The sequence below is a fragment of the Daucus carota genome, chromosome 2, assembly GCF_001625215.2.
Source record: "Daucus carota subsp. sativus chromosome 2, DH1 v3.0, whole genome shotgun sequence".
Classification (NCBI taxonomy): Eukaryota; Viridiplantae; Streptophyta; class Magnoliopsida; order Apiales; family Apiaceae; genus Daucus; species Daucus carota.
In genome coordinates this window covers 54127710-54143324 of record NC_030382.2, presented here as the reverse complement: position 1 = coordinate 54143324, position 15615 = coordinate 54127710, and the positions used below count along the sequence as shown (strand labels likewise).

Sequence of the window (15615 nt, the reverse complement as noted above, 5' to 3'; positions counted from 1 at the left end):
TGGTCACTTAACAATTAACATGTAAGAATAAAATACGAACCTATAAATTGTTCCTTGCGTCCTTCTAGAGCCGCCACTGTCCGGTCTTGGTATCAGATCGTGATCAGTACTCATCAGTCATAACAGAAATCGGAAGGAAATATACAGGAAAAGGACAGTACACTCTGGTCTCACTAAATTTCATGCTCTTCAAAGTAAATGCCACAAAATATTTATTTCCACTGAGCCACTATGAATCATCACTGAACTCACTAACAAACCAGTACATGTACATCCACGCATGCATATACGAGAGAAAAAGAGAGTATTTTCATAATAACACACACTTCCATTCCAAGCATGGAGCTTAACTATATAACAGTACATAGTTGGTACTGACTACAGTAATTGATAACAATTGACAGAAGAAGGCCCCTGCAGCCACATATTTATCTAATTTCTCCTTCTAAAACATTTTACAACACAGAGATTGAAAATCACACTTAATAATTAAGATTCATTCCATGTAATATAGAACACAAAAGCTCAAGGCATGAACTGCTCATCTCGGACCTCCTGAAACTCCTCTTGGTTCCCATTGTAGCCTTCCATGAAATTCTCATTGTTTCCGTTTTGCCCTTTAAACGAGTTCCGGTAATTGCCTCTGTTGTTGGCATACTCATTTCTCGAGTTGAAGGATCTTGAATTCTCGTTGAGATTATTGTTGTAATTATTAAGATTGTAATTCTTTTCGGTGTTAAGGTCATAGTAATACCTTCCGTTCTCCATGACCCTTGTGTCGCTCATTCCATTTTTCTCATTTTCATACATGTTGCCTCCATTGTTGTAATTGTTGCCATTAGTCACACCTAGCTTTGCTTCTCCAATGTCATGCTCCCTATTGTTGTACATATTCTCACCATTGTAATTGTTGTCGTTGTTGTTGTTGTTCATGCCTTGTGGCTTCGTAACATAGGCATCATTGTTGTAGTACCGATCACCATTGTTGTTGCTTGTGATCGGAGTGGTGTAGGCATTCTCCATGAACCTTGTGTCACTCATGCCTTGTTGATTAGTAACATAAGCCTCATTGTTGCGGAACTGATCACCATTGTTTGAACTAGAGTAAGACTCTGTATTCACATTGGCATCATTGTTGTAGTATAGGCCATCAACTAAATTAGGGTTGCTTTCTTTGTTGTAAGAATTTTCTGTTTGGGTTCTGTAAGGGAGGTTCTCAGTGGTGGGGGGAAGCTGGCCGGACTCGTGACCGTTAAGGCCATAGCCCCCCGGGTTTTGCTGGTTTAGTGGGACAAAATTCGGCTCTTGCTCTTGTTTGTTCAAAGGCTCTTGTTGTTTTGTTGGGAGAACTTCTTTGGGAATGTTGTTACTTGTGACTTTGCTAAAGAACTGACTATCTCTTGCATGAACATGAAGAGAAGCAGCTAAGAGGGCAAGGAGGAGGAAATAAGAGAAGGTGGTAGAGGAAGCCATGAGGGTCTAGATAGAAATTATTCGGTCTCTAGGTGGAGAACTATCATCAGTGTGTTGTTTTTATAGAGAAGTTTTACGATATCGGGTTACTTCGGGTTCGGGATTATTTGACTGTAAAAATTTCAAGTGAAAAAAGTTTAATGAACTTTACCAAACATATATCCACCGAAATTGATGGCATTTTCAAGCAATTAGGTAAATGAGTAGGTAAAATGGCTGGAAAAAGAAGATGGGGATGATGAATGTGGCCCCTTGCTAATATTTGCACTTTAACAAAAGAGTGCCCCTATCTTTCTGGGGATACACAATCTATGCTTATTCTATGTCTGTGTAACTACCAGTAATTCTTTATCGTCCTCGTGTTTTTAAACCTTTTTGTACAAAATGGTTACTGCCATCAGTTTATGCGATCCATTACAGAAGATAACATGAACATGACTGTTTAATCAAATATTTTAACAACGGTTTTTCTATGATGTGCCCATGGGCACATGCTAAGCGCGGAAAATTTTGTGCTTGGATCATTTTGATTGGCTCCTATCTCATGATAATGGTGGACCCCCTGCAAATACACCAACCACACCAATCAAAATCTCCCAAATACAAAAATTTCCGCGCTTAGCATGTGCCCATGGGCACACACTAGCCAAACCGTTTTAACAATATGCTTTTCACTTAATTGTATACAATGCACACATTTTCAACTGAAGCAGGTAAAAGCTGGCTCATAGCCTACAGTCGCCTGTACCCCTAAAGCCTTAAGGAATCGATTCTTATTGCTGGTAATAAATTAAAAGAAAGCACAATGCAGTAACATTTACGATTGTTGCATTCATTCTATATATGATACTTCAGCTCTTTTGCTGATTGTATCTTGGTCCCGCTTATTTCATTACTTTCATTAAATTTATAATTACAATCAAAAGCTATAAAATTTAAAAATAAAAACATTATAGTCAGATATGAAATATTTATTACAACATGAGAAATTAACGGAAAAGGGGTGGAGAATTTGCTAAAACAAAAAGAAAAGGGGGTGGAATGTGGAGTGGGGGAGTAATTATGGGCTGGAGTAGTTTGGTGGGACCTTACATTCTGGGGACAGTCTCGACTCTCGAGTGCAAACAGAGCATGTGCCATGGATGAATATAAACCCTAAATCTTTTTATATATGGCAATTGACAAGAGGCCACAAGTTACTCATTGTGTACATTGACTATTGTTTTCCCTTTATGCAATTTATTAAGCTTTACTCTATTGCCAAAACAAAACAAAACAAAAATGAAAAATGGGGTTGGAACAAAATTCTCGACTAGTGTTCCGCTCTTAAAATGAGAAGTAAAGCATGTAAACTCAAATATATTTCACCGTATTTAGAACCACAATCTTTACTCAGATTTTTACTATTGTGCATACATGGTTATAGCTACAGCCTACAAATAAATTACCATGAGCATAAACTTTTATGTAAGAACCTCGTTCCACTTCTTTTTCTCACCTTGTTTGGTATCATTCACTTTCCCTTTTTAGTTTTAACTTTAATTCAACGAATTGATATCCATGTTAACGATATTTTTCATTCATTTTCTCCACATAAAAAATAAATATGTTTTAGTAACTTATCATAAATTTCTGTCCAAAAAAAAATATCATAAATTAATTCTGTTTTCTATACTCATACTGAGATATTATCATATTCTAAAATTTTGATATATGAAATTTAATATATCTTAGTTATTAAATATGAAAAAAATATTATGCGCAGGTCATATAAGAATTGTGGTCATGAACTCATGATGCTGGAGAAATAGATTTGTAATACACATGCATTAATACTACAATCATGAAATGTTGTTCAATATGTTACTCTGACAGTTACAATACGCGGTATTATACTAATCTGGAGCTTAGAGAAATTATGAGCTATATAGTTCAAATTAAATGTCAACGTGTGTGGTAGATAAATACATCAAGCTTTAACTTGACTCCATTGTCGTCTAACGTCTAATACAATTTGTTGCGCAATTGATGCTGCAGGTGGAGTTGTTTAGCGTTTAATTCAATTTTCTAAACATTTGTTCTTAAATTGGGGCTCTGATTATGCTCAATGATCTCCCTATAAAATTAAAACACAAAGTATCGTTTTGTCTACGTTTTCTTTTTCTATCTTAGTGGAGGAATCTTTTTTAGCATTATCATGAAAATCAAGAAATTAATGGCGGGACATTGGCATGTCCTAATTTTTTATACAAGTAAACACGATTAGGAGAGGAACCCGGGGGATTAGGGTTATGTAAACACTATTTAACTCATAAGAAAACTTTATATCGGCTCACTTAGAAAACTCAAGTGTAATATTTAGCCGCAGGTATTTTATCTTCCTGGTTCCTATTTTACAGCACGATGCTATGCTACTTGCAACATAAGGTTACAATGTCATCTATGTACGAATTATATAGATGTAATCAATTCGTTGGGAAAGCAAGCAAACCGGGATGTCCATTTGATGGCTAAAATCCCATGTTCAATGAACTGTTACAATGAAATCATGTATCCTCCTCCCTATATGGAGGAGACTCAGGAGCATGATGCTCTTTTCTGATTAATAAAACTCAGATTTCGTTCAAAAATAAAATATATAAGTACGCAAACGAGTAAATCACTTTTTTTGGTACTCTTAGTAAGCTTGTAACCTTCAGCATCTTAGGATAAATGAATCGAGGAACACCTAAATATATTCGTGTCTTTAACTTGGCAAAAGTAAAGGGAGATCCAAAATAAAAACAAATGAACATGGGACCAAGGCAGTTTACCAAAAGATAAGATGGGACTTGAGAACCATCTACGTATAATGGCAGTAATGATTTGTGTGTCTCGTCAATAATCATGATGTCACCGTTATTTTCACTGACTTCTATCGTTCGGTTGGGTTCACACAACACGATGAATAGTCAGCAAACAACCCCCTCCATCCCAAAAAAAACAAAGAAAGAAGAAATTACATAATGGTATGTTGGGAGAGTTGAATTTCATTTGAAATTCTGGATTTAATCAAATATGTTTGAATATATAAAGATATATTTGAATTTTATTTGAATTCTAGGACATTCAAATATCACTATAAAGCTGAAAATTTAATATGACACCTTCACATCATGTCAATTCACAATTGAAATCCTTGAAATTAAATACATGTTACCAAGGGTAATCAATTGTATCTGACATGATGCATGAACAAATTTTGTTACCGCGGACACTATATACAACCATGAGTATCAGTAAGATTTTTAAAATATTGGCAGGACAATATCAGCAAATTTAGACCCAAAGACTAAATTCAAACAATGAACTCTCATCCATACAAACGTAATGTGGATAGCCATTTCAACATCTTATACTGTTTGTCACAGTGCGAATTCAAGTATGACAGCCCATTAAAATTGTGTGTTGATCATAACCTAATTCTGTTTATAGGAAGAAATATAATTGTATCCCTAAAATAAGAATTACCATAAGAGTTTACTAATTAATAAAACAATCAATGAATCAAGCACTAATTATTGTATTACTATAACTTAAGCAAGTTACTAACCTTCAGAGAATTCTAATATCATTGCCCTCGGGGGAATATACACATGTAACACATCTATGAGAATTTGTTATGAATCTGCTCTGCAGGCATAACATAATTATAAGCAATAGCAATATTTACACTTTCCTTAATCTAAGAGATAATTATCAGAATTTGCATAATACATTTACATTTTACATGTTACCATAATTAGAATTACCAAAAAATCGAACAAGCAGGTGTTGGGACAACTTGATTGCAAACTGTACTTGACCATTTTATATACAGATTGCAGTCACAAGAAATGATTCCATTGTGATTGCAGCATGAACAAATCTGAAATTTGTGTACACCTCATGCATGCATTGAGTTTGCGTAAGACGTATCAAAGACAAAAAAGTATCTATTGATCTTCTATCACAACATTATAGAATCCATTACGACTTTTGTAACATCAAGCTCATTTCAGCTTGAACTTTTCTGTAAACCAGCCTAACATAAAGATAAAAAGTTTTCTTCAGAAAATATTTACTTAATAAAGATATCAAAAAATAACCAGCACATTCCATGTAGAAGAATTATGATGTGAGGAACATCCAGGCACTCAGTATAGGGAAAGTGATCAGAGCAGATGCCTAAAACATGGAAAGTATGGTTAAATCCAGTTTTAAATGGTTTCACAAATAAATAATTTATTTTTTGCCTAGCAAATTTCATCAGATGAAGAAATGAGATGATACTTACAATGACAAATACCACCTCGTTATTTGCAAAAGCTGCAGTGAATTCATTTCCTTCCATTTCTTTCTTAATATAGCCTTGCAACTGTAAAGAAAGAGGATACTACTAAGGTATCTAGTTTAATCAAAAATATCAAGTTGCTCAATATGACAATGACTGTACCAAATGTATATACTGTTTAGTGTTCATTCATTCAAATGATATATAAATGTTGTGTTTGGTTGGAAGAATGATAGTAAAGTAACTAAACGGATCTGTACTATTTTCAATATAAATACTTATAGTTTTGTTCCTTCATCCACTCCATTCCCAGTCATTTGAATGAGATCTAAAATCCACTAGTATAAGAATGAATGCTCTATTTCCTTGTTACTCAATATCCTCCACAATCTTTATTAGAAAAACTGTACTCCCTTTTTTCACTCCTTCCTCTGACCCCCCCTTCCCCCCCCCCCCCCCCCCCCCCCTTCCCCCCTCTTCTCTCTCTCCAACTTCTAATTATTTTTCACAATCTTATATTCAAACCTGTTAAACCAGACAGATCACAAGGATCTTTTCTAGTGAGTATTCAATTGAAATTAGTGCATTTATGCTACGTTTTCTGGAAAAACCAGCAGATGCTTGGGAAATGACTTTAAACTGTAGGAACTTTTATGGGAAGGTATCTAGAGGATTTAATTGGAATGAGTAACATGACCAAAAAGAGAATACAGAGACTCGCTAGGAAATTTATAGTTTTAACTCCATTTAAAGATGCATCTGTATCAATATTTTCTCTAGGAACTTAGATACATTTTAAGTAGGTCATAGGTGGCTTACCTGGTGGTGATGATACTTTGCTGCTGCAAATATTCTTTTCAACTGATGCGTTACTTGAGACAAGTAAGAATCTGGTGCAGACCAATTCTCATATAAGTTTGGATCCAGCACCCTCATCAACTTTTCGAAATGGCCTCCAAAAAGGTTATTGAAAAACTATAACAAGCACGAAACACAGCCGTTTTAAATCTGATAATGGTTAGAAATACAGAAAAAAGGTGATTAAAACATCAATACTTTTATAATCCAAAGTTCTACATAAAAATTCCGAGTACAAGTGACTAAGAGAGTTCAATTTGGTCAAGAAAATATACAGGTGGTTGCTACCTTGAAATATGTGCATCTTGTAAATCTTAGTTGCCACTTGGCCTTCCAGGTTCTCATCTAGGTAATAAGATTAGCATATTTAGCTTCAGTACAAATTCCAAATGTTTAATTTATCATCGCACAAAATTTTGTAAGCAGGAAAGAAGTGGTAAGAACTAAGATTATGTAAGTACTTGTGCCATCTGAAGAGCCTGTTCAAGCCGCTGAACTTGAATCCACTGTTCAGTCACAATGTCAGCCATCTGCATTCAAATTAATTAAAGAGAATTTAATTAACAGTTAAACTTTTAGAAATAAAGTTTAGAGGGTAACAGTAAAATTTGGCAGATTTTTACAGGTGATACAATATGACTAACTCAAAATATATATTTAATGGAAGCATTACCATGACATAAATGTCAATTAGCAAAAGACAACCAAGCTCGATATACCCACCATAGATACAGACTTATACTTTCTACCCATAAGACTACCCATTATGTCTTTTTGTATGAAAGACAGCCATAGACTTGAACATAGTGGCACTAGTGAGGGCGAGATGCGAGTCAAGACACAGTCATTTCTAATTCGGTTCATTCAAGTAAGATCCAAACGGGATTCGATCAATAGAAAACCTTACCTTTTGAGCTTTTGACGCAACTGTATCTAATCTTTCCTCAGCATCTTGTGCTTTAAGCTCTAGAGTATGGAGATCAAAGTTATTTGTTCTTGAAACGTCCCAGAGAGTTCGAACCTGAAACACCCCAATATCCACTGCCTAAACATGCCAAGCAGTTAATTAAACAGGTACTGTGAAATAACACAATAGAAGAAAATAACCTCTTCTTCAAGTAGTGCAAGTCTTTTGTCTGCATGAGATGGATCATCCTGGAAAACAGAGGCATTACAAAATTGCTAAATTCCTATTAATTTAAATACAAAAACACCAGAAGCATAGCCTTCATCAGATTATACACATACACGTTTATTTTCCTTCGAGATTGCTGTCACATTATATCAAGAATGACTTGACGAATTTATCTGGAATTAAAGATGAATGATAATCTTGAATGATAAATTTTAAAAGTGTACTAGCTGCTTCAGTTAATTTTTTTTAATATAAAATTTTAAAAAAAACAGTAGCCTATTGTGCTTATGTACTGTATCACCTTTGTGCATTTTGCGGAAAAAAATCATAACCAATAGACTAGGTCAGACGACGGACATAGTTGCTACGTCATAACACTTGGTTATAATGATAGAGTTTGCATAAGATAGATATATCTTTAACAATTAAGATGTAAATGGAAGTTTCGTTGGAACAAATAGCGCAGGCCAAACTGCTAAATTTCTAAAAAGAGCAAAACACAAAGGACTGAAATGAGGCGACAAGGCCACATCCATGTTCCTCAAGAAGCATAAATGTGTCTGCCTTAAGGATTTGAAGAAGTTCTTTACTATTAAAGTGTAACCAAAAATAATATTGGCTTATATGAGAAATCTAAAAGGCATATATGAAGGGTAAGTAAAACACCTTCAACTAAAAGCCTAACCTTCAAAATAAGCAAAACAGATTGTAGATGATCAATCTCATGATTAATCTCCTCCAGCTGCTTTGTATATTCTCCAAGATGTTGGCTCTTAACATCTAAATCATGCATGCGGTCTTCAAGGACAGATTCTGCATTTATACCCATTATCATCAGAGCATACACAGTTAAAATGGGGATTTTTTCCAAAAGTTGCAGCTTTAAGTGCCAACAAATCGACAAAAACTCAATCAATGTTATGGTCATATAATTTTCATAAGAACAAATTAGCAAAGTGCCTTCTAGTTCAAAAGAGTTTGGCAACAAAATATTATTGACTTACGAATAAAATAAATATTTGTCTTTCAGGGGGATCATCTTACCATTGGAATCATGTTAGGGATAATATGGGAACCACTTGAGAAGAGCATACAAGTACATTCATACATTGTTTCTTGGGTCCTGTTCCCTGACCATCGGTTGTCAGGGAACATTTACCCAACACATTGTGTCCTAGCCGTTGGATCGTCGATCCAACGGCTGGGACAAAAGGAAAACTTTTTAAGTATCCGCGGTAAATAACCGCGGACACTAGGTCTTTCCGCGTGTTTCTCCCGCGGACACGCATGACTATCCGCGGTTAATAACAGCGGACAACACATACTGTCAAAACCCTAAGTGTCTACTTCTAAAAAAATATGAAATTATACTCTTTTTTTTTTTTTGAATTTATGGATTTAGATGATTATTATGATTAAACTAATTTTGTTTTGAATAAATAACAATTAACTTTATTTTATATTATATGTTTAGAATTCTTTGTTTATATATTTTTAATAGTTAGTAGATTATTATTAAAATTATCATTATTACCTATACATTCTTATGTTAGTATTTTATTATAAATTTAATTATTTTTTTTAAAGTTTTTTATATTGATTGACTAATTTTTTTTGTGAATAGTTAATATATAATTTTTATTCTTGTCACATATTATATATTATAAGTATTATTTATTTTTTGTGTTATATAAAATATATTTAAATTTAATTTATTTAACAAAAATATAAAATGCTACTTAGACAGTGTATATTTTTTAGACGTTTTTCTTATTTTAAGTTTTAAATTAATTTAAAAGAGAATAATATTTATGTGGTATATATATCCAATAAAAAGAATAATATTTATATATTTTACAGAGAATAATATTTATGTGTTATATATACCACATAAAAGAGAATAGTATTTATTATATATTCTCTTTAAGTACATAAATATCACCCTAACCACAAAGTCTTTTACAACATTACACAAGCTTGTTAAAGTAAAAGAAAAAAACAATATAAACAGCAAACCATGCAGCTAGAAAGCAAGAAGGATCGAGAAAATACAAAAATATTTAGCATAAACGTCTAAAAACATACATTGTCTAAGTAGCATTTTATATTTTTGTTAAATAAATTAAATTTAAATATATTTTATATAACACAAAAAATAAATAATACTTATAATATATAATATGTGACAAGAATAAAAATTATATATTAACTATTCACAAAAAAATTAGTCAATCAATAAAAAAAATTTTAAAAAATAACAATTAAATTTTAAATAAAATACTAAGATTAGAATGTATAGGTAATAATGATAATTTTAATAATAATCTACTAACTATTAAAAATATATAAACAAAAAATTCTAAACATATAATATAAAATAAAATTAATTGTTATTTATTCAAAACAAAATTAGTTTAATCATAATAATCATCTAAATCCATAAATTCAAAAAAAAAAAAAATATAATTTCCTATTTTTTTAGAAGTAGACACTTAGGGTTTTGACAGTCTGTGTTGTCCGCTGTTATTAACCGCGGATAGCCATGTGTGTCCGCGGGAGAAACACGCGGAAAGACTTAGTGTCCGCGGTTATTTACCGCGGATACTTAAAAAGTTTTCCTTTTGTCCCAGCCGTTGGATCGAAGATCCAACGGCTGGGACACAGTGTGTTGGGTAAATGTTCCCTGACAACCGATGGTCAGGGAACAGGACCCTTTAAGTAATTAGCAAGAATTCTGATAAATGCATTATGTATAATGGAACAAGTATACATAAGTGACGGAACCAGGATTCCGAAACAGCGAAATAATGGAATACACTACGGAATCAGGATTTCGAAACGGTCAGAGAACGGGAGATTACCTAATTGTGAGATTTTACGCTTGGCTTGGTCGAATTCGCAGATCAACGGGCGTTGAGTACATGAGTTGTGAGCAGCTACTAGATTGTGTGAAGCGAGAAATAATAAAACAACAAAAGGGATCGTCGAGACAAGTTTAGTACCGGTTAATGGAACCGCCATTTGGGGGCTCGGCGGTCACACAGCACCGCTTCAAAACGCAAAATAGAGGCAAGTCAAGTCAAGTCTTGACTCTATCAGCAACGGTGGGATTTTAGAAAATATATTAAAATTTTGAGATATTAGCTATGATTTGATATTAGATTATAAAATCAGATGTTATTAGTTAGAACTTTAAATTATGTTTAAAATTTTGATATTATTTGATTAAAATTACTTAAAATTTATTAAAATTTTATTATATTAAATGATGATAAATTTTTTAATAGAATAAAATGTGATTTTGTTAAATTGTTAAGTGTGATTTAAATTTTTGAAAATCACGACAAAATTTAAGAGATTTTGAATATTATTCTAAAATTCTAAAATTCTATATCAATTTTATGATATTTATTTAGAATCCGCATAAAATTAAAATAAAATATAATTCTTTAAAATTACATTTAATTACACTCTTTAATATTAATCTTCTTGAATCCTAATTATTATTATTTATGATAATTTGTTAATTTATATGGAGAATTGATAAATAAGCTCTAACTTTATTATTTAAATTCCAATCCAATTTTTTTCTTTATCCGAATCACATTACCACCTATTGATGAAACAGGTGTAGAAAGCATTGATAATTATGATATAGAATTTAGAATTGAAGTTTAAATAATAAAATGTGGAATTTATTTATTAATTTATTTATCTTTTTAAAAATAGCTTTATTTGAAGAACCCATTTTCTAAAATAATTATTATGTAACTAATAATTTATCGTTAAAACTAAAGTTTTGAAAATCAGAGATTCTACACATCTACGTGCACTACGAGTCTAAGATTACAGATGACTGATTATACCAGGCCCACTTATCCCAAATCACCAAGAAGTCTGATCCAAACATAATAATGAACTAGTTGAGTTTTTCTTCAAAAATTTAAATGAACATTATAAAAAAAAAATCCAAAAAATAATTTTCTTAATCCATTATACTATGATAATATTTAATATTTAATTTCATGCAGTGCAAGGACGGTAAGATTGTAATTGATCCATGATATTAAACAACTTTTCGGGAGCTTTTCTTAGGTAAATCTTATGATTCTTTAATTCTTGAGCATATGTTCATTAATATGTTTACTATATACTGATCATTTGGTTTAATATATTTTTGTTTGTTTTTTTCTTTGCGCTTAGTCTTTGATGAGGTTAATATTACGGATAGTTATGTCCAGTTCTGCGGACTCTGATAGATGAGCAATTTGAGCATTGTACTCGGAGTGTGACCAGAATTTAGAAGTTTTTGTCATTGTGAAGAGGATTCTAAAGAAAGTTCATATGTGATGTACTAAGGTCGATGCGCAGTTGAGAACCATGCAACACATTTTCAGTCTGACTAATGTGATTTAGATCAGTCACTATTGATATAGTCTTAAATTTAGCATATACTATAGAACTTACTTGAATACATTATACATGTATAGAAGCTCATGTTTTCCTATGGCAGTTTTGGTAGTATATATAACTACAAGCCAGATAAGCTCGAATTGTAATTTATAAAATAAGACAATAAACTTGAAGTGGAGATTTATTCCTCAGTTTGCAGTGACTTGAGGAAAGATTGAGTTGAGCTGCTCTTTATCTCTGCCGGATCTTCTTTTGTATATAAAAATGGTTTAGGAGGCATTACCAAGTGTTCAACAGGTCCTTCTAGCATTTCAATAACTTTGTTCATTGGAGGACGGTCACTCGGTTTCATTTGTATACACCACAATGCTACTATTATCATCTTCTTCACCAACTTCCGTTCTTCCTGGGTAACATCTTCCATCTCAAGCTCTTTACCTTCGCTAAATTGGTTGTATACCCACGACGGGAAGTGAACCTGGCTAACATGATCCACAAATGGATTTGAATTTTTCCTTCGACCAGCCATCTCCATGAGCAACATTCCAAAACTATAAACATCTGCTTTGTATGAAATTCCACCAATATTTTTGTAAAACATTTCTGGAGCCATGTAGCCCATTGTACCTCTTGCTGCAGTAAGAGTCACAATGCTATCGTCGGTGGCATATGATTTTGCAAGCCCGAAATCCGAAATAATTGGATTGAAATTCTTATCGAGGAGAATGTTGTGAGGTTTGATGTCAAAATGCAAAATTTGCATGTCACAACCTCGATGTAAGTAGTCAATTCCACTTGCTACCTTGCAGGAAATATCGTACATCTTTATCCAACTCAAGGAAGCAATTTCTTCTTCTGTTCCTTCCTTACAGAAAATGTATTTCTCTAAAGATCCATTAGGCATGAACTCATAAATTAGAGCACGCTTGGAACCTTCAAAACAAAAGCCAAGGAGTTCCACCACATTGACATGATGAATTCTTCCACTGGTAGCAACTTCATTAATGAATTCTTGGCCAGTTGATGAAGACTTGCCCAGTATCTTTACTGCCACAAAAAGACCACTGCGAAGCTTTCCTTTATATACGGTGCCAAAACCTCCTTCACCCAGTTTATCTCCAAAATTATTGGTCATCTTCTTAATATCAGAGTACGCATACCTTATAGGCATCAAGTTGTTTTGAGCTTGAAGAAAATCCTCAATGGTGTTATACATTGATAAATGCCTTCTTCTAGCTCTATAAGCCACCACAGCGAGCAATAGTAGTAATCCTAAAAAGAATCTTACACCAAAATATATTCCTGCAATTTCATGATGAAATTGTTTGAAAGATAGAAATAAATTATCTAGAGATAAGTCCGCAAGGAGACAAATTTAAGCTTCTAAATGCCTTTTAATTCCAATTATACAGCAATGATATATATGTTGTGGGAATAGGATACAGAAAGTAACAGGAAAATTCATTTGGGGGGCATTTGGTTGAAATACTCCTATATGGGACTTGCCTGAGGCCCTCGGACTAGATTCTTTTCGGATCAGGCTTTTGGATTTACATTTTGTGCATCTCTATACTGGGTACAGACATGCCATATATTTGTTAAACATTGGTATTTCTTTTCTTAGTTCTAGCCTAATTGTGTAAAACCTGTTATTTTGTAACATGTGTTAGTACAATCTAATATACATGGCCATGGCCCATGGACATTCTAACAACACAGGTATGGTAAATTATGAATAATTCCTAAATCTAGTTTCGATAGGATAAAAAAGGAATACTAATAGAAATTATGTCAAAAAGGGACTATATTATATGTAATTCCTACAACTTCGAAGGTAGAAGCAAAAGAGAAACGAAAAAGAAGTATCTTACCAATGGCCCTTTGATTTTTCCGGCCTGTCAGGCAACAAGCAGAAGAACAGAGTCAGAAAAAGAATACTTACTACATGGACTTTATAATGCAAAACTGCAATACACATTAGCAAAAAAAACTGCAGTACTCACTTGTTACGATGTCATGTATATTTTTACGGATGCCTGCACAGTTCATGAAAATCTCAGTCTGTAAATTATTCTGACAAGCATGTACTGATTAATTAGAAACTTAGCAATATGTCACTTAGGTAAATGTTTAGAAATGGTTGGAACATCTCAAAATGAAAAAAATAATAATTAAAAAACGAGTATAACAGAGCAAGTAAATGTTGTAAGCCTCGTTTATTTGAAAAAAGTAATGAAATCAGATCTTGAAGATGAAGGGAATCGAATTTCACTCACACGAAATTGTAAGATTGTAAGAGCTTAGATGACCGACGTTGCAGTGTGAGTCGTAATTTTTGCAAGCCCAGTGATGATAATCGCGATTTTGGGTATCACATGAATCCTCTCCGGACAGGGTTGCATCACACTTCAGGCAGTAGAAGTAACTCCAGGGAATTTCAAATCCATAAAGCATTGCATCGTGAATTGCAGACATATTGGATGAAATTGAGGGTCTAGAAGGCGCTCGTAGTGAGACCCAAGCTAACTTGCTAATCCTGCAATTAACCTTCAATTCGGATATAGGTATAAATCCAACCACCATATAAGCATAAGCGTAGATATAATCCTTCCCGAACACTGAAGAGGTATACGAAGAAGTTGGTGAAGTTGTATTGATGTAACGATTAGAAGTTACAGGAGACGGACATTCTATCATTGCAATAGGCTGATTAAGCTCGCTTAAGGAGAGCATTGGTCCGGTTCCTGAGATACTGCCATCCTCGTAAAATACAGCACGATAAGCGGATTGCTGTAGGTCTTCTTCTGTCAACGAACGAAGCGGACGAGAAGAAGGGTTATTCTTTCGAACGCCTGGATCAACGATCCTAATCGAAAGATTATCATAGTTTATACTCTGGACATAATATAGGAGCTTATCTGGAAGCAAATATAAGATGGTACGATTATTGCGGCAGGACAGCTCCTGGGTGAAGAAAGAAGAATCGCATTTCTGACGATCACCTTGCAGTTTGAAAGGACAGCTTATGTTTCGAATATTACCGCAAGAAGAAGGAGATGCAGCAGCTTCGCAGCAGTATGAGCTTAAAGAAGAGACTATTATTGTAAAAATGAATATGAACAACAATGAGTGTTTTGTGGAGATTGGAGATACAGATGGCAAAATCTTCCTTCTCATATTGTTCTCCTTTTCAGTTAGGCGCAGAGCCATAGTTAGTATTCTACCTTGGTGATCTATAGTAAGTTGGGTCAACAAGTTGTGCATCGTTTTTGTAGCAGCTTAGTTCAACTTAGAAACACTTAATAATGAAAATAAAATAATAATTTCAAAAAGACAAGTTCCCATCATCAATTGAAAAATCAAATACTTTGGTTAAAAATAAATGTCTTATTGTACATGCGTGGAAGGACCCGAGGGACAAGGG

General features: G+C 33.4%; 3 protein-coding genes across 3 annotated transcripts; all 3 read right to left on the bottom strand.

Annotated features, from left to right (window-relative positions):
- Positions 1–287: 287 nt before the first annotated feature.
- LOC108209000 (protein E6) lies at positions 288–1529 on the bottom strand. Its single transcript, XM_017379674.2, has one exon. It carries the CDS (start codon positions 1471–1473, stop codon positions 526–528), a length of 948 nt encoding a protein of 315 aa, XP_017235163.1. The 5' UTR covers positions 1474–1529; the 3' UTR covers positions 288–525.
- Positions 1530–5339: 3810 nt separating this feature from the next.
- LOC108206793 (uncharacterized) lies at positions 5340–10874 on the bottom strand. The gene is made up of 9 exons (XM_017377200.2): positions 10640–10874; positions 8464–8591; positions 7751–7798; positions 7551–7664; positions 7105–7173; positions 6932–6988; positions 6605–6760; positions 5789–5869; positions 5340–5679 (listed from the first exon to the last, which is right to left on the bottom strand). The coding sequence occupies exons 1-9, from the start codon at positions 10797–10799 to the stop codon at positions 5623–5625; spliced, it is 870 nt and encodes a 289-aa protein (XP_017232689.1). The 5' UTR covers positions 10800–10874; the 3' UTR covers positions 5340–5622.
- A 1297-nt stretch (positions 10875–12171) lies between these two features.
- On the bottom strand, positions 12172–15600 carry LOC108208254 (LEAF RUST 10 DISEASE-RESISTANCE LOCUS RECEPTOR-LIKE PROTEIN KINASE-like 2.1). The gene is made up of 4 exons (XM_017378774.2): positions 14468–15600; positions 14195–14227; positions 14063–14086; positions 12172–13493 (listed from the first exon to the last, which is right to left on the bottom strand). The coding sequence occupies exons 1-4, from the start codon at positions 15453–15455 to the stop codon at positions 12373–12375; spliced, it is 2166 nt and encodes a 721-aa protein (XP_017234263.2). The 5' UTR covers positions 15456–15600; the 3' UTR covers positions 12172–12372.
- Positions 15601–15615: the final 15 nt, after the last annotated feature.